The 13,514-nt window shown below is 35.6% G+C and overlaps 1 protein-coding gene across 11 annotated transcripts in view; it reads left to right on the plus strand.

The window, feature by feature from the left end:
• FRYL (FRY like transcription coactivator) overlaps positions 1-13,514 on the plus strand; it is a 178,028-nt gene that overhangs the window by 86,211 nt on the left and 78,303 nt on the right. For 8 of the 11 annotated variants that reach the window (XM_067468777.1, XM_067468779.1, XM_067468778.1 and 5 more), the window contains 10 exons: positions 732-776; positions 4,347-4,450; positions 4,577-4,685; positions 5,779-5,865; positions 7,818-7,989; positions 9,970-10,102; positions 10,396-10,503; positions 12,539-12,776; positions 13,098-13,283; positions 13,366-13,452. In XM_067468777.1, the coding sequence (XP_067324878.1) occupies positions 732-776; positions 4,347-4,450; positions 4,577-4,685; positions 5,779-5,865; positions 7,818-7,989; positions 9,970-10,102; positions 10,396-10,503; positions 12,539-12,776; positions 13,098-13,283; positions 13,366-13,452 (1,269 nt within the window). The remainder of the gene's footprint in view (positions 1-731; positions 777-4,346; positions 4,451-4,576; positions 4,686-5,778; positions 5,866-7,817; positions 7,990-9,969; positions 10,103-10,395; positions 10,504-12,538; positions 12,777-13,097; positions 13,284-13,365; positions 13,453-13,514) is intronic. The other 3 variants (XM_067468774.1, XM_067468775.1, XM_067468776.1) reach the window with 1 other exon arrangement.

The following is a 13,514-nucleotide window of genomic DNA, read 5'->3' on the forward strand; positions in this document are numbered from 1 at the left end:
CCTGAGGATTAGACTGTTGGATGAATGTTAACCCACATCCCCAATAACACTATGTAACAAAATTTGAAAAAAATCTGTTCCTGGTTTGAAAGTGTTATTTCCTGTTTAATTGTGTGGTACTTACTTTGAAAACAGTTGTTATGCTCCAGAAAATTCATTTTTGTGGCTGCCACAAACTGTGTTTAATTGGTTGAGACTCGATGAGATATTCATTGAAAAACTTTAACAGGATGTCCTGCAAAAACAAAGTTTTTTTGCAGTATAATACACTTTCCCCGTGTTTTTATGATAGAACCAATTAGGAAATGACATCTATAACCCAGGAACAACATCGTGTTACATAGTGTAATCAAAACCATAAGTGAAAAAAAAAAAAGACAACCTTTTCTGTTTTTTTAAAATGGCTTGCCATACTGCTTCCTGATGAAAAGCGCTGTTCCACAAAACTAATAATTTGGATCTTTAGATCCTGGCTGTAGAAAATTAAGCTTTATTCAACATGATTGCCAGAAGATGATGGTCAAAGCTAGGAGATACAGATGACAAGCACCATGCTAAATTTAATGAATCATTGGTGTACCCGAGTCAAACAGATTCTACAAAAATAACTTTCTGCTGAATAGAGCCCTAGTAAACAGCTTTCTATTTGTGCTTTTATTTTTCATCTAACATGCATGTGCTTCCCATTCTCATGTTTGTTATGTTTTGCTGTCTTGCATTGCTTTATTTAGATGCCATCTAACAACAGTATCAGAAAACAAATAGAAACTCTTCAGGTGAGTTAATACGTTGTAATAACAAAGTAAGAAATAGCTTTTTGTCTTGTTTTTATGTTGTTGCATTGTGTGTCTTGTTTGATTCTGTAAAAGTAGCAGTGCCTCAGTCAGGAAGCAATTGTGTGAAAAGACATTATGTATGAAAGCTGGCATTGCCAGGAATTTAATAACAAATAACAAAAACAGTTATACCTGCCATGCAGTATGACACAAAGTGCATTTCTGTGGTAGTTATTTAAAAACACTTATGTAGTTTCACAGAAAATAAATTCTGACAAAGAATAAAACAGCTTTGGATTTCATATATTGAAATAGGCTAGAATGGTTGGAAATTGTGTATCTTCCAGATACTGTTCAAATGCAAGTTGCATCAGCCCTTGCCAACATATCCATTGGTGGGGGAAAAAACCTGGCAGTTAAAATTTAAGCAGTTCTGACCTGTGGGTTAGAATGAAGCAGGATAATAAACTATTATACATTTTAGTTCTATAGAATGTGAACTTAACAGAAATATTTTTACAGCTGGTGTTAAATGTACTATTTCAAAACACTACTGTGTTTCCTATCATTGCAAATGAATTTCAAATAATAGTTTCCATGGCAAGTTCATTAAATTTTACACTTGTTCATTGCTTAGAATGTAGTTGAATTCCAATCTGTCTTCATTCAGCTACAAAGAATAACATAGGGACCATTTTCCAGGTTTCTTAGTGTTGACTTTTCTCAAACAAAAAGACTTTTCAATTTAGTCTTCAGAACTCAAAATTGGTAAATCCTTTTCATCTTCATTCGAAAAGGCCAATAAAAAGTTTCCAATCAGTCAGTTTTATTGATTGGCCCTTAGGCCATATCACAATACCAAACCAAACAACAACAAGGCTTGGTAAGATTTGATTGCACTCTATGTGGTAAGTTAAAATAAGACACATAAAACAATATAGTAAATAAATATGATGAAACTGAATATATACATCATATTTCCTTATCACCCCTACAATTTACCCCGATCTGTTCCACATATGTGGTTCTCAAATGTATTGTTTTACTTAAATACAGAGTTGTTTTATATGTTGTTTTTGGGTCTTGGCCACGCATAAAATATGTTGTTCTGGTGTGAGATTACCAATACATTGTCCGTTTGATATATGGACCAAGGTAGAAGTTTCTTAGCTTCTGATACAATTTACAATCAAATAATATGTGTGATATATCCTCAATTTCAGGTGATTCCAATCAATTAGATTTTCCCCAGTGTTCCTTCTTTTAATAAGCAGGTACATTTATCTATCTCGGCCAAGTCCATCATTTTCCTGAGTTCTTCAATTTCTGCATGTAAAGCAATCTTGCTGCCGTGATCATATATTGCACTGATTTCTGAATCTTTGTATTGTTCTTTAGCAAGCAGGATTGTAAGGCTGTGACAATTTAGTGTTTGTTGATATTTAATTCTGAAATATTTGGGAGTAGCACCCAATTTGGAGTTCATGGCAAACTATCTGTTAGTCTTACTAACTTGTGTAGTGAGTGGAGGAAATTGGCTATGTACGTCAGCACTAATAATCAACCGTATAACAAGCACATGATTTTTTTCCCAAGTAGCTTATTGGTATATTCACATCTACTGTATCTGGGCATCTGTTTTCTATCTCTGGGACCTAAAGAGGCAGGAAACTGGTGCCTTACAAAGGATGATCAAATTACAGTAAAACAAGGCCCCTACCCAAAATAAACTAGCCAGAAGAGAAAAGGACATATGTAGCTTCAAGACTATACCTTGCCTAGGTCTGGCAGATACATTGTAAGTACAGTGTAATTTCAAGAGATTGAAGGGATATATTTGTTACATTGATGGTAATTAAGAAGAAAAACAATTTAGGCTCTCCTTCATTCTGCTTGACAATGTTTATTGTGGAAATTATACTGTACATTGAAATAATACTAATTTCCTTTGAAGTTTTGGACAATTGCTTTAGAGCAGGAGTGGGAATCATGCATCTTAAGGGCCAGGTACATTGCTTTGGAAATCCTATGTTGCCTTTGGCACTTCTTAAGTGCTTCCAAAACATTTGGATTTTTTTAAAAATTGTGCTGTTCAGGCAAAAAAAGAAATGTTAAGGTTGGATAAGGTCATTGCAAGCTATTTTGGGAAGGAAGACCTGGAACATGATAAATTCTGTTTTAAAGTGATGGCTGAAAGTGAAATAACATCCTTTTCAGTTTGCCAAAGTGGTACACAAAGTGATCCACAATCCTCTGGAGTTCTTGAGGACCCACAGATGATGAGGTGCAGGGTTTAGGAGCATTTCCATTTATGGTATAGAAGCTGCTGTTTCCCCCTTTTCCTTTCAAGTAACAAATGCTTTGATTCTTTGATACAATGCTGTTTTTCTTTTAAAAAGTGTGATTGGTAATTGGCACAAAAGGGAATATATTTTTCCAACTCATGTTTGATAGAAGCCAGACTAGAAGCATCTTAACATTAGCTTCATTTTAAGAAAAACATAAAAATGGAGACTTTGCAGCTATACTACATAAACAACACTAGCGTTTCTTATTTATTTAATTTTAATTTTTAAATAATTATTTCATAACACTCTAGTTGTAATTCTTGTCTAAAATACGAGCCTACATTTCTTCCCAAGGTCAAATGGCTGGGGTTGCCAGCTCCTTAATTCTGACTACATCTTCTTCAAGACAACCTAAAGCAGTGGTTCTCAACCTGTATTTTGGTCTACAACTCTGAGATATTCCAGCCAGTTTAACAGCTGTTAGGATTTCTGGGAGTTGAAGGCCAAAACATCTGGGGACCCACAGGTTGTTGAGAACCACTGACCTAAAGTGGTTTGAAAGTGGTGAAAATCAGATCCCAGAAATATGAGGTGCTTGACCCAATCACCCTTCTGAATAAGTGAATATTTAATTATAATAACATGAAATCAAATCTATGGACTGGGGCAAAAATGAGGGTTTTTTGTTTCACTTTCTCAAATGCCCAATGTGAAAGGTTGTGCCTGTTATCAGTCACATTTTGTAAGAATCTGATGTGCCTTGGTGGTAGGTAGTAGTGGTCATTTGATAGTGGTTCTGCATGTTGGAATTCCCTCTCCTAGAAAATGTAGATTGCTCCATCATTACAGGCTTTAAAATATGTTTAATACATTTTATTTCAATATGCATTTTAAGTACTATGTATAATTTAATTGTTACTAGTCGTTTTAAGTGGTGTCTGTATTGGTTCTAATCTGATATTTTATACATTATTTTGTTGTGGAATTTTCTGTATTCTGCCTTCTGAAGATTATATATCCTAAAACGCTGGCTGATACTTGTTTTCTTGTTCGGTATGTTGTGTTTTTTGCTGTGGCTTTCTGTTAAAGCAGAATAATTGTAATTAAGTTGAATTGACTGATGTTAATGAAGTTTAAAGAGGCAATATTTTCAGTCAAAAATATGTGACTATGTTGATTTTATTTTTTGTTGAAGTCAATTTTACTAGTATTTTACAATACTTAAATATATTGTTTCTATCTGAAAATCTGTTTGCTAATTTTTTAAAAATTGTTTTCACAGAATAAAGATCCCAAAATGTCTCGAGTTGCACTGGAATCACTATATAGATTATTATGGGTTTATGTTATTAGAATAAAATGTGAAAGCAACACTGTAACACAAAGGTAAGTCGTTATACTTCAATATATTAAATTATTTATATTTTTCATATTAAATGCATTGTTTGCTCTTCATTTGATTAAGCTAAGTTACTTTCTTTAATTTTGTTTTCAAAATATTTTTCTCCACAGCCGACTCATGAGCATTGTATCAGCACTTTTCCCAAAAGGATCTCGCAGTGTAGTCCCTCGAGACACACCTCTGAACATATTTGTAAAAATTATTCAGTTCATTGCTCAGGTAATGCTACTTCACAATATATTTTAGTCTGATATGCATTCAATACTTAAGGGTTTATTCCCGTACCATAACCTTTACTCAGGGTTGCACTTGATGGCTTCCCAGTTCTGCTGACACAAGTACCCCATTAGATTCTTGTGCTCTATTTTCAATTCTTGTGCTCTAGGTTCAAGGTTAAATATGTGGGACTATTCTCTCAATAGTCTATTAGGTAGACGAACTTGAGGCATAAAAGAATTTTCTGCACACAGGCTATGTTTTCTGCATGTAAACAGGCATTACTATAACTGCCTGTTCAATATTGTGGGAATATATACTGTGCACATTTGTTATGTATAGATGATAGATGATGAGATGGGAGATTAAAAATGCTATAACACCATGTAACAAAAAAAAAAAAATTAAAAATCTGTTCCTGGTTTGAAAGTGTTGTTTCCTGTTTAATGGTGTGATACTATCTCTGAAAGTAGTTGTTATACCCAAGAAACTTCATTTTTGGCCACAAACCATGCTGATTTGGTTGAAACTCTATGAGATATTAATTGAAAAACTATAACAAAATGTGCTGCAGGATGTCCCACCATTTAATAATTTTTTCCATGTTTTTATGATAGTTTAATAGACTTTTCCCATGTTTTTATGATAGAACCAATTAGGAAATGACATTTATAACTCAGGAACAAAACCCATGTTACATAGTGTAATTTATGAGTAGTAACAGCACAATTGTGTCTTAGTAGAAATCTTGTTATAGAAGAAACTTTGGATAAATGTTTGGAAAACTCAGTGGTTCCTAAGAGCAGTGTTTAGCTAGTGTGCCATTAAATAGTTTTTTTAATAGTTCTGATTGTCAGAACTTATACAAAATTATACAAAATTATATCTGTGATAGTGCAACCTAACCTACTTTAAGGCACACTGAATTATCTTTGAACAATTCACAGTGAAATTTTCAAGTTGTTGGATCATTGGATTATGATAGAGTAACATGACACTTTTTTCTGAGGAGTTGAAAATAAGGGTCTAATACCCCATTGTGTTGGAATATGTTTATAATTTACAAAGCATCTCATGTTGACATAATTTTCTCTAGGAACGCTTGGATTTTGCAATGAAAGAAATCATTTTTGATCTTCTCAGTGTTGGCAAATCACCAAAAACCTTCACTATAAATCCAGAGGTAACACCCTTGGAATTTCAAATGCTTGTTATTTTGTTTTTGATATGTACTTATAAATATGCTTACAGGTCAAGGTGTTTTAAATATTAAAATTTCACTTACATATTTAGGTGATTTAAAGCCTAAAACATCCCGATGTTTATGCACTGCTTTAATTCCTTATTTGTAATTTGCATTCACATTTTCTGTTAACAGTATAATTAAGTCCTGTATAAATAATCCTGTGTTACCCATTGAACCTGGTCGTCTATATTCCTCTTCATTCTTTCTTTATAGTTGTTCAAGGGCTAAACAGGAATTCAGTGGTTCTCGTGTTTTTCAGTTATTCGATTCTCTTGACATTCAGATAAATGCTTCAGGTCCCTCCCCACCAAGTGCACATGAACACTTTTACTTATGGTTTATTATATTGCATTTGAAATTGGTTTCATTCATACAGATTAGTCTGGAAAGAAAAACATTTGAAAAGTATTAACATTCAAGGAAATATTAGAAATAAGGAGAGGATTTTGTTATTGTTTCTGGTTTGCGGACCATATGAAACATATCCATGGATTTCCTGGGAAACCTTGGGTTGAAAATTTTGTTTCAGTTGTTTCACAACTTGTTATCTGCAAACCAGGAAACACGGTTGAAAATAAACTCTAGGTTTTTTGCCAGCAATGCTCACTAATTCAGAACTGGTGGTTGGCCAGTTCAGGAATTGAATAGCTTTTCACAAGCAATAACAAGCTAACATTTGGAACAGGAGAAACTGAATCCTGATTTATTCCTCCCAAGTTGTGTATTTGTCTGACAAATATCTTTTCATTGTTTCTATGCAATATTGGTCTAGGTACATCTATATGTGCCAAATGGTGGGTTGCATCTATGTCAGGGAGAGGTGTTTTTTCTAGGATAGGTTTATAGATTGGAATGGCCTGGACTACAATTATGAATAGTATGGTTTTAACAGTGATGATATTGGTTAATGTTTTAAATGTTTTGATGCTTTTCATTATCCGATTTTTAAAATGTTTATTGTAATTTTTACATTGTTTTAATGGCATTGAATAGCTGCCTATCTTGTAAAGCCACCTTGAGTCCCCTTTGGGGGATGGAGAAAGGTGGGGTAGATATTACATAAATAATAGTAATAAAGGTGCTGGACCAAAGTGTTCTACAAGTTGTTTAGCTAATAGGATCACGAGTTTTGATATATATTTGAATTAACTTCCTCCAGATGCTGATTCAGAATGCTTAGTTGATGATATTGTGTTTCGTTAAAAGTAGAGCATTAGCAGGTATGCCTCAGTTAATGAAGTAGATGTGTTACTGAGCATCCCTTTAACAGAAAATTTTGTTCCAATGGCAGAAATAACATGAAAAAATAGGAATAGGTTCCTACATTGTAAAAAACAAGAACTGTTGAACATGTTTCAGCAAATGTTTTATTCAAAACTAACATAATTCCTGTGTGAAATGAAACCTCTAGGTCAGATAAGCCTTTACATAAGTAGACAAAAGTATTTGGACCTTCTACATACTACTTGAAGGCTTCTTCCAAAATGCATCAGGCTGGATTTTTTAAAAAAAATAATCACTGGGCTCTACTTTTTAAAAAAATAATTTCCACTTTGGTGGCTAAACTTATGCCTTTTAAAACATGCAGCTGGTGAGGCAGGTGGGATGATCTGCTCTCCCCTATCCTCTCTGTTTTACAGTTGACAAATGTTCAATAAGGGATTTGGGAAGCAATATATGTTTCTCAGTTCTCTTGTTCCATCTTTCCAGTGCTGTGCTGGTTTAAAAAAAATGATAAATAAAAGAGAGAGGTAGACAAATAAACAAAGAACTTGGTAGAAAGGAGTTAGTTTGTCAAAGGTTTTATTAATTGAAATATGCTTTTTAATCTACCGTATATTACATTATTTTGCCTGGGTTGCTAATAAGTGTTTCCCTGTCTTCTGCAGAGAATGAATATAGGCCTCAGAGTCTTCCTCGTGATAGCAGACAGTTTACAACAAAAGGATGGCGAGCCACCTATGCCAACTACAGGAGTTGTACTTCCCTCAGGGAACACTCTCCGTGTAAAGAAAATTTTTCTCAATAAAACTCTGACGGATGAAGAAGCAAAGGTTATAGGTCAGTCTATTATATTATTCAAAGAAAATGACTGGTTTTCTCTTTATGTCTTATATATTATATCTCAGACAGAAATAACAAAAGCTTGAAAACACCCAACACTATAAGATTAGTCAGTTAATCAATAGCAGAGCTAACATAGGTCTAAGCCTAACATTTTAATGTCAGTTAAATGTAACACTTGGAGAAGGCATTTCCAATGTTCGACTGTTACAAGAAAGATTTCATGTTACCACTTACCAGAAATGCAGCAATAAGATATTCTTCCCCCAAAGATTGTTAGCCCATATCGACCTTTCTCAACTATTTCACTTAGAGGGATTCTTCAGGTCTTAGGAAACTTCTGCCAAAAAATAATTTGATTTACAGTTCAAAATGTTTGTTTTTATTTTTTCAAACACAACCACTTACAGAATCCCTAGTAACTTGTGGAAGAACATTAAGGTTGCAGAGAATCTTGGCTGAAAAACGTGACTCAAATTGTGGGCAGATAGAGACAATTCTTCAAATATCTAAGTTCCAAAACATTTGAGAATTATGTTAAAGAACTGACAGAGTATTTTCTTTTTAAGGTGTATCTCTCTAAATAGTGGATGTCTGTGAATCAATATTTTTATTTTTGCTAGAACTACTAAATATACATGGCACACAAGGGATCAAGTACTAGTTGTTAAAAATAAAAGTGTTGCACGGATTATTTGAAAAAGTTATTTTTTTAATTGCACAAAATGCATAAGGTTGTGGGTGAACTACAACTCACATCATGCCAGGTTAACCCTGAAAAACTCCATCAGTACTTAAAAGTTTGTTACGTTGGGCAAGTTTGCTCTAGATGCATCACCGGTGGAGTTCAGTGTGCTCTCTGGATGTAGGGTAAACTAAACTATGGTGAGTCAGTCCCCTCAAACTCCTCCAGTAGGTTGAGTTAATCATGGGGGTTCTGTGTGCCAAGTTTGTCCAGGGCCATCATCAGTGGAGATCACAATTTCTCTGGTTGTGGGTAAACTACAGCTCCCAGAAAGGAAGTTCAGTCCCCGCCGAATCCCCCCAGTAATCAAATTTTGGCATATCAGTAGTAGTATATACTACCTGTCCGAACGTATCTCCTGTTACGAAATTTAAGATCATCTGGAGAAGCCCTGCTTTCGATTCCAGCATCATTGCAAATGCAACTGGTAGGGACAACAGACAGGGCCTTCTCATCAGTGGCCCCCCATCTGTGGAATGCTCTCCCCAGGGACATCAGACTGACCACCTCCCTTCTGTCCTTTAGAAGGAAACTTAAGACTTGGCTATGGGACCAAGCGTTCGACCAGTGAATGGCAGCAAGTGAAAGAAGACTTAAGCAACTAGTTATTAAAAGAGATTCCAGGACGCAGTTCTCATTTTTCTTTTCTTTTTTTAGATCTTTCAAGTATATAAAACATAATCCTGTATACTAATAGTTAATCATCAAAAATTCAAAAGTTAAGTCATCAGGAAGTTTGGCTAAATTCCAAGTACACTAAAGGACAAATAAACAAACCCCAAACTTTCAGGCACAGAAATCTAAGCAATACCTCTCCACCATAAAGTACTCCAAAAGGGATTGGGAATGCTTGTTGTTCCCAGAATTCTGTCTGGCTTAGAGTGCATGGATTTTGAGTACCCTGAATAAACAATAGGTGGATGCTTTGCTTCATGTACGCCTACAAAAGATCTAATTTTTCATAAGTCTTAGGCTAATTTTATTTCATTTTAAACCTTTGCAAATTGTGTTATAGATGGAATTGTGCTGTAAAGTTCCCAACCTTTGGGCTTCCAGTTGTTTTGGACTTCAACCCCCAAAAATCACAGCCATCTTACCAGCTGTTAGGAACTGTGGGAGCTGAGGTCCAAAACACCTGGAAGCCCAGAGGTTGGGAACCACTGGTTTAGACTGATATCAAGACAGTGTAGAACACATTTGACTATCAAGTGCTGTTGATTTTGCCTCTTCAGGAATGTCAATATATTATCCTCAAGTAAGAAAAGCATTGGATAGCATGCTGAGGCATCTAGACAAAGAAGTTGGAAGACCAATGTGCATGACTAGTATACAGATGTCCAATAAGGAACCTGAAGACATGATCACGTATGTAACCAATTAATCATACTTACATCTGATTCAATAACATAAGTTGTCAAACTTGCCTGTACTTCAGAGGAAGTTGGGGAATAGTTATCTCCATGTTTAAATCCTGTTAAAATTAATTCCAGTCAGTAGGACGTAATCTATCATAAAATATAGAGTTCTCTTTATTTCAGCCATAAAGTTGTACTGAAATATATAACCATAACAGGAAAAAGAAATCCACGTTTGGATCCATGCTGTAAATACATCATGCTAATAGATTTGATTATTATAAGTTTTATTTATTTCCATAGGGGGGAAAGAAAACCAAAAATCGATTTATTTAGAACCTGTATTGCTGCTATCCCAAGATTAATTCCAGATGGCATGAGCAGAACAGACCTTATTGAACTTCTTGCAAGGTAAAACAATAAAGTTCTCTCATTTTAAAAACATGCTGTGTGTAGGAAACCTATTTATAGTTTTGAATTTTACAGACTGTTTCCAGCCAGAAATCTATTTTCTAAAGTAGTGATATTTTTGAAGTAGGGCAGAATGGCTTGATTATTTTTATTTATTTTTTTGCATTCAAAAAGCTGAAAGGCTGAGAACATGCTCTGAGTGGTGAAGAGAAAAGAAGGCTATATTCATATGTATTGAATGTGCTTGCATCAGTTCAGAAACAGGAGTCGCAATGTTGTGTCATTTTCAACTGTTGACTGCTCTCTATTCACTTTAGTTTCCTTTGTCATGTAAGCCGCCCTGAGTCCCTTCGCAGAGATTGAATGGGATACAAATGAAGTTGTTGTTGCTATAATAATAATAATAATAATAATAATAATAATAATAATTTATTTGTACCCCGCTACCATCTCCCCAAGGGACTCGGTGCGGCTTACATGAGGCCAATCCCACAATACATCAATAAACAAAGCATCAGTAAACAAAACATCAATAAACAATCAATACATTGTTTATTGCAAATCATATAAATCACATAAACAAAAAAGGCAATAAACAATCAATGGTGACATATAAGCATTTAAAAACCAATGGCCAGGCCAAATGTAATAGATTAAAATTAAAAAATAATGCTGACGTGAACAAAGTAGAATATAACTGGGATAGGATTTTCAGAGAGAAATGAGAGGACGCAGTCAATCCTAAGTCAATGGTAAATTGCATTTTGTGGGCATATTGCTGAGAGTTTTCCTTATTCTGGGAAGGCACATTGGAACAACCACGTTTTCAAGTTCCTCCTAAAGACTGCCAAAGTTGGGGCATGTCTGATGTCTCTGGGAATTGAGTTCCAGAGTCGGGGGGCCACCACTGGGAAGGCCCTCTTCCTCGTCCCCACCAATCACGCCTGCGAAGGAGGTGGGAGCATGTGCAGGGCCTCTCCAGATGATCGAAGTGATCATGTGGGTTCGTATACGGAAAAGCGGTTATGCAGGTAGGCGGGTCCCAAACCGTTCAGGGCTTTGTAGGTAAGAACCTGCACCTTGAATTGGGACCGGAAAATGAACGGCAGTCAGTGGAGCTCCCTATTGTTGTTGTTGGAGCTGTGGTGACACAATGGGTTAAACCCTTGTGCTGGCTGAACTGTTGATCTGAAGGTTGGCGGTTTGAATCTGGAGATGGGGTGAGCTCCCATCTGTCAGCTCCTTTTTCCCATGCGTGGACATGAGAGAAGCCTCCCACAGGATGGTAAAATATCCAGGCACTCCCTGGGCGTCCTTGCAGACAGCCAATTCTCTAACATCAGAAGCGACTTGCAAGTCTTTTCTGACACAATAAAATTATTATTATTAGGTATTATTATTATTGTTGGTATTATTATTATTATTATTATCATTATTGGAAGACTGGCTTTGTAGTTAGAAATATCTTAGGGAGCTAGTTGGTATTATCTTGAAGAGAATATTAAAATTTGACATGAAGAGAAGTCGTGGGGAAGAACGAGCAAGCCTAGGATGTGAAATAATGGATTCAGATTGCAAGTAAAGGCATTCTATGTGAACACTCAGGGGAACGCTCAAAAGTTTTTCAGCAATAGAATGGACTACCTTATAAGGTAGTAGTGGACTCTCCTTCATTGGGGGTCTTTACAAGGAGATTGGAGGGCCATCTCCCAAAAATGTGTTAGCTGTGTATTCCGACATAACAGGAATTTGGGCTAGGTGACTTGTGTCCCCATCTCATTTGGTTATTCTAGGTGGGGATTTAATCCAGAGAGTGGAAGAAATGGCGAAAAATGTGATTCCACAGTCTATTTCTGATCTCTTAACTGTTATCCAATTGCATTTTTCTGCACCATCTCCCAGTAATTGAGGTGTAAAGATAAACAATTCATCCTGTTATTTATTTTTGTTTTCAAACTTCATATTGAAACAGATTGTTATATAAAAGCACTTATCCTTTATTTGGATTTTAAACAGCAGTCTATGTTTCCAACAGGCTAACAGTTCATATGGATGAAGAATTGCGTGCACTGGCTTTCAATACTTTGCAAGCATTAATGCTGGACTTTCCAGATTGGCGAGAAGATGTTCTTTCAGGATTTGTTTACTTTATTGTCCGTGAAGTCACTGACGTTCACCCAACACTTCTTGACAATGCAGTAAAGATGCTAGTGCAGTTAATTAATCAATGGAAACAAGCAGTCCAAATGCAAAATAAGAACCAAGAAGCTCAGGTATAATTGTGTTGCATGAATTCCTGCTAAATATTGTACTGATGCGTAGCAGTAAATGGCATAGATTTTAATGTTCACCACTCTATCGCATAAATTCAGATTTATTCATGAGTCCCATGAGCGGCACAATTCCCACCCCTAGTTAATTAGTGAAATTGCTAACTGGCATTACCACTCCTTCTGTTGATTATTTACTCCTTCTGTTGATTATTTAGGGAAGACTAAGCACATATGTTGTTTGTAGCATTCCTAGCAGCTATAAATTCCTACAGATAATAGATCCTAATTTATTGTAATAACTCCTGTTTCTCCCCCTTTTAGCGTGGTGTGGGCAATGGCACTGCTCCTACCCTTCCCCTGGAAAAAAGCCCTTATTCAAGTGTATTTCATGTTGTGGAAGGTTTTGCCCTGGTCATTCTTTGTAGCACAAGACCTGCTACTAGAAGACTGGCTGTCAGTTGTCTTAAAGAAATAAGGGCCTTGTTCATAGCCCTAGACATTTCCAAGGTAAGCCAATGGCAGCACGTAATTAATAGTCTTCTTTTAATGTCCCCTGACTTTGTCATACATCATATATTTGCAATTTTAGGGTGATGATGAGTTGGCAATAGATGTAATGGACAGATTGAGTTCATCAGTTCTTGAAAGTTTCATACATCTCACTGGTGCTGATCAGGTAAGATGTTTAAGAAACATTTTCTGTGTGTATTTGAAAACAATAATAGATGTTGAAAAAGG

Source organism: Anolis sagrei, chromosome 5 (assembly GCF_037176765.1).
Source record: "Anolis sagrei isolate rAnoSag1 chromosome 5, rAnoSag1.mat, whole genome shotgun sequence".
Lineage (NCBI taxonomy): Eukaryota > Metazoa > Chordata > Lepidosauria > Squamata > Dactyloidae > Anolis > Anolis sagrei.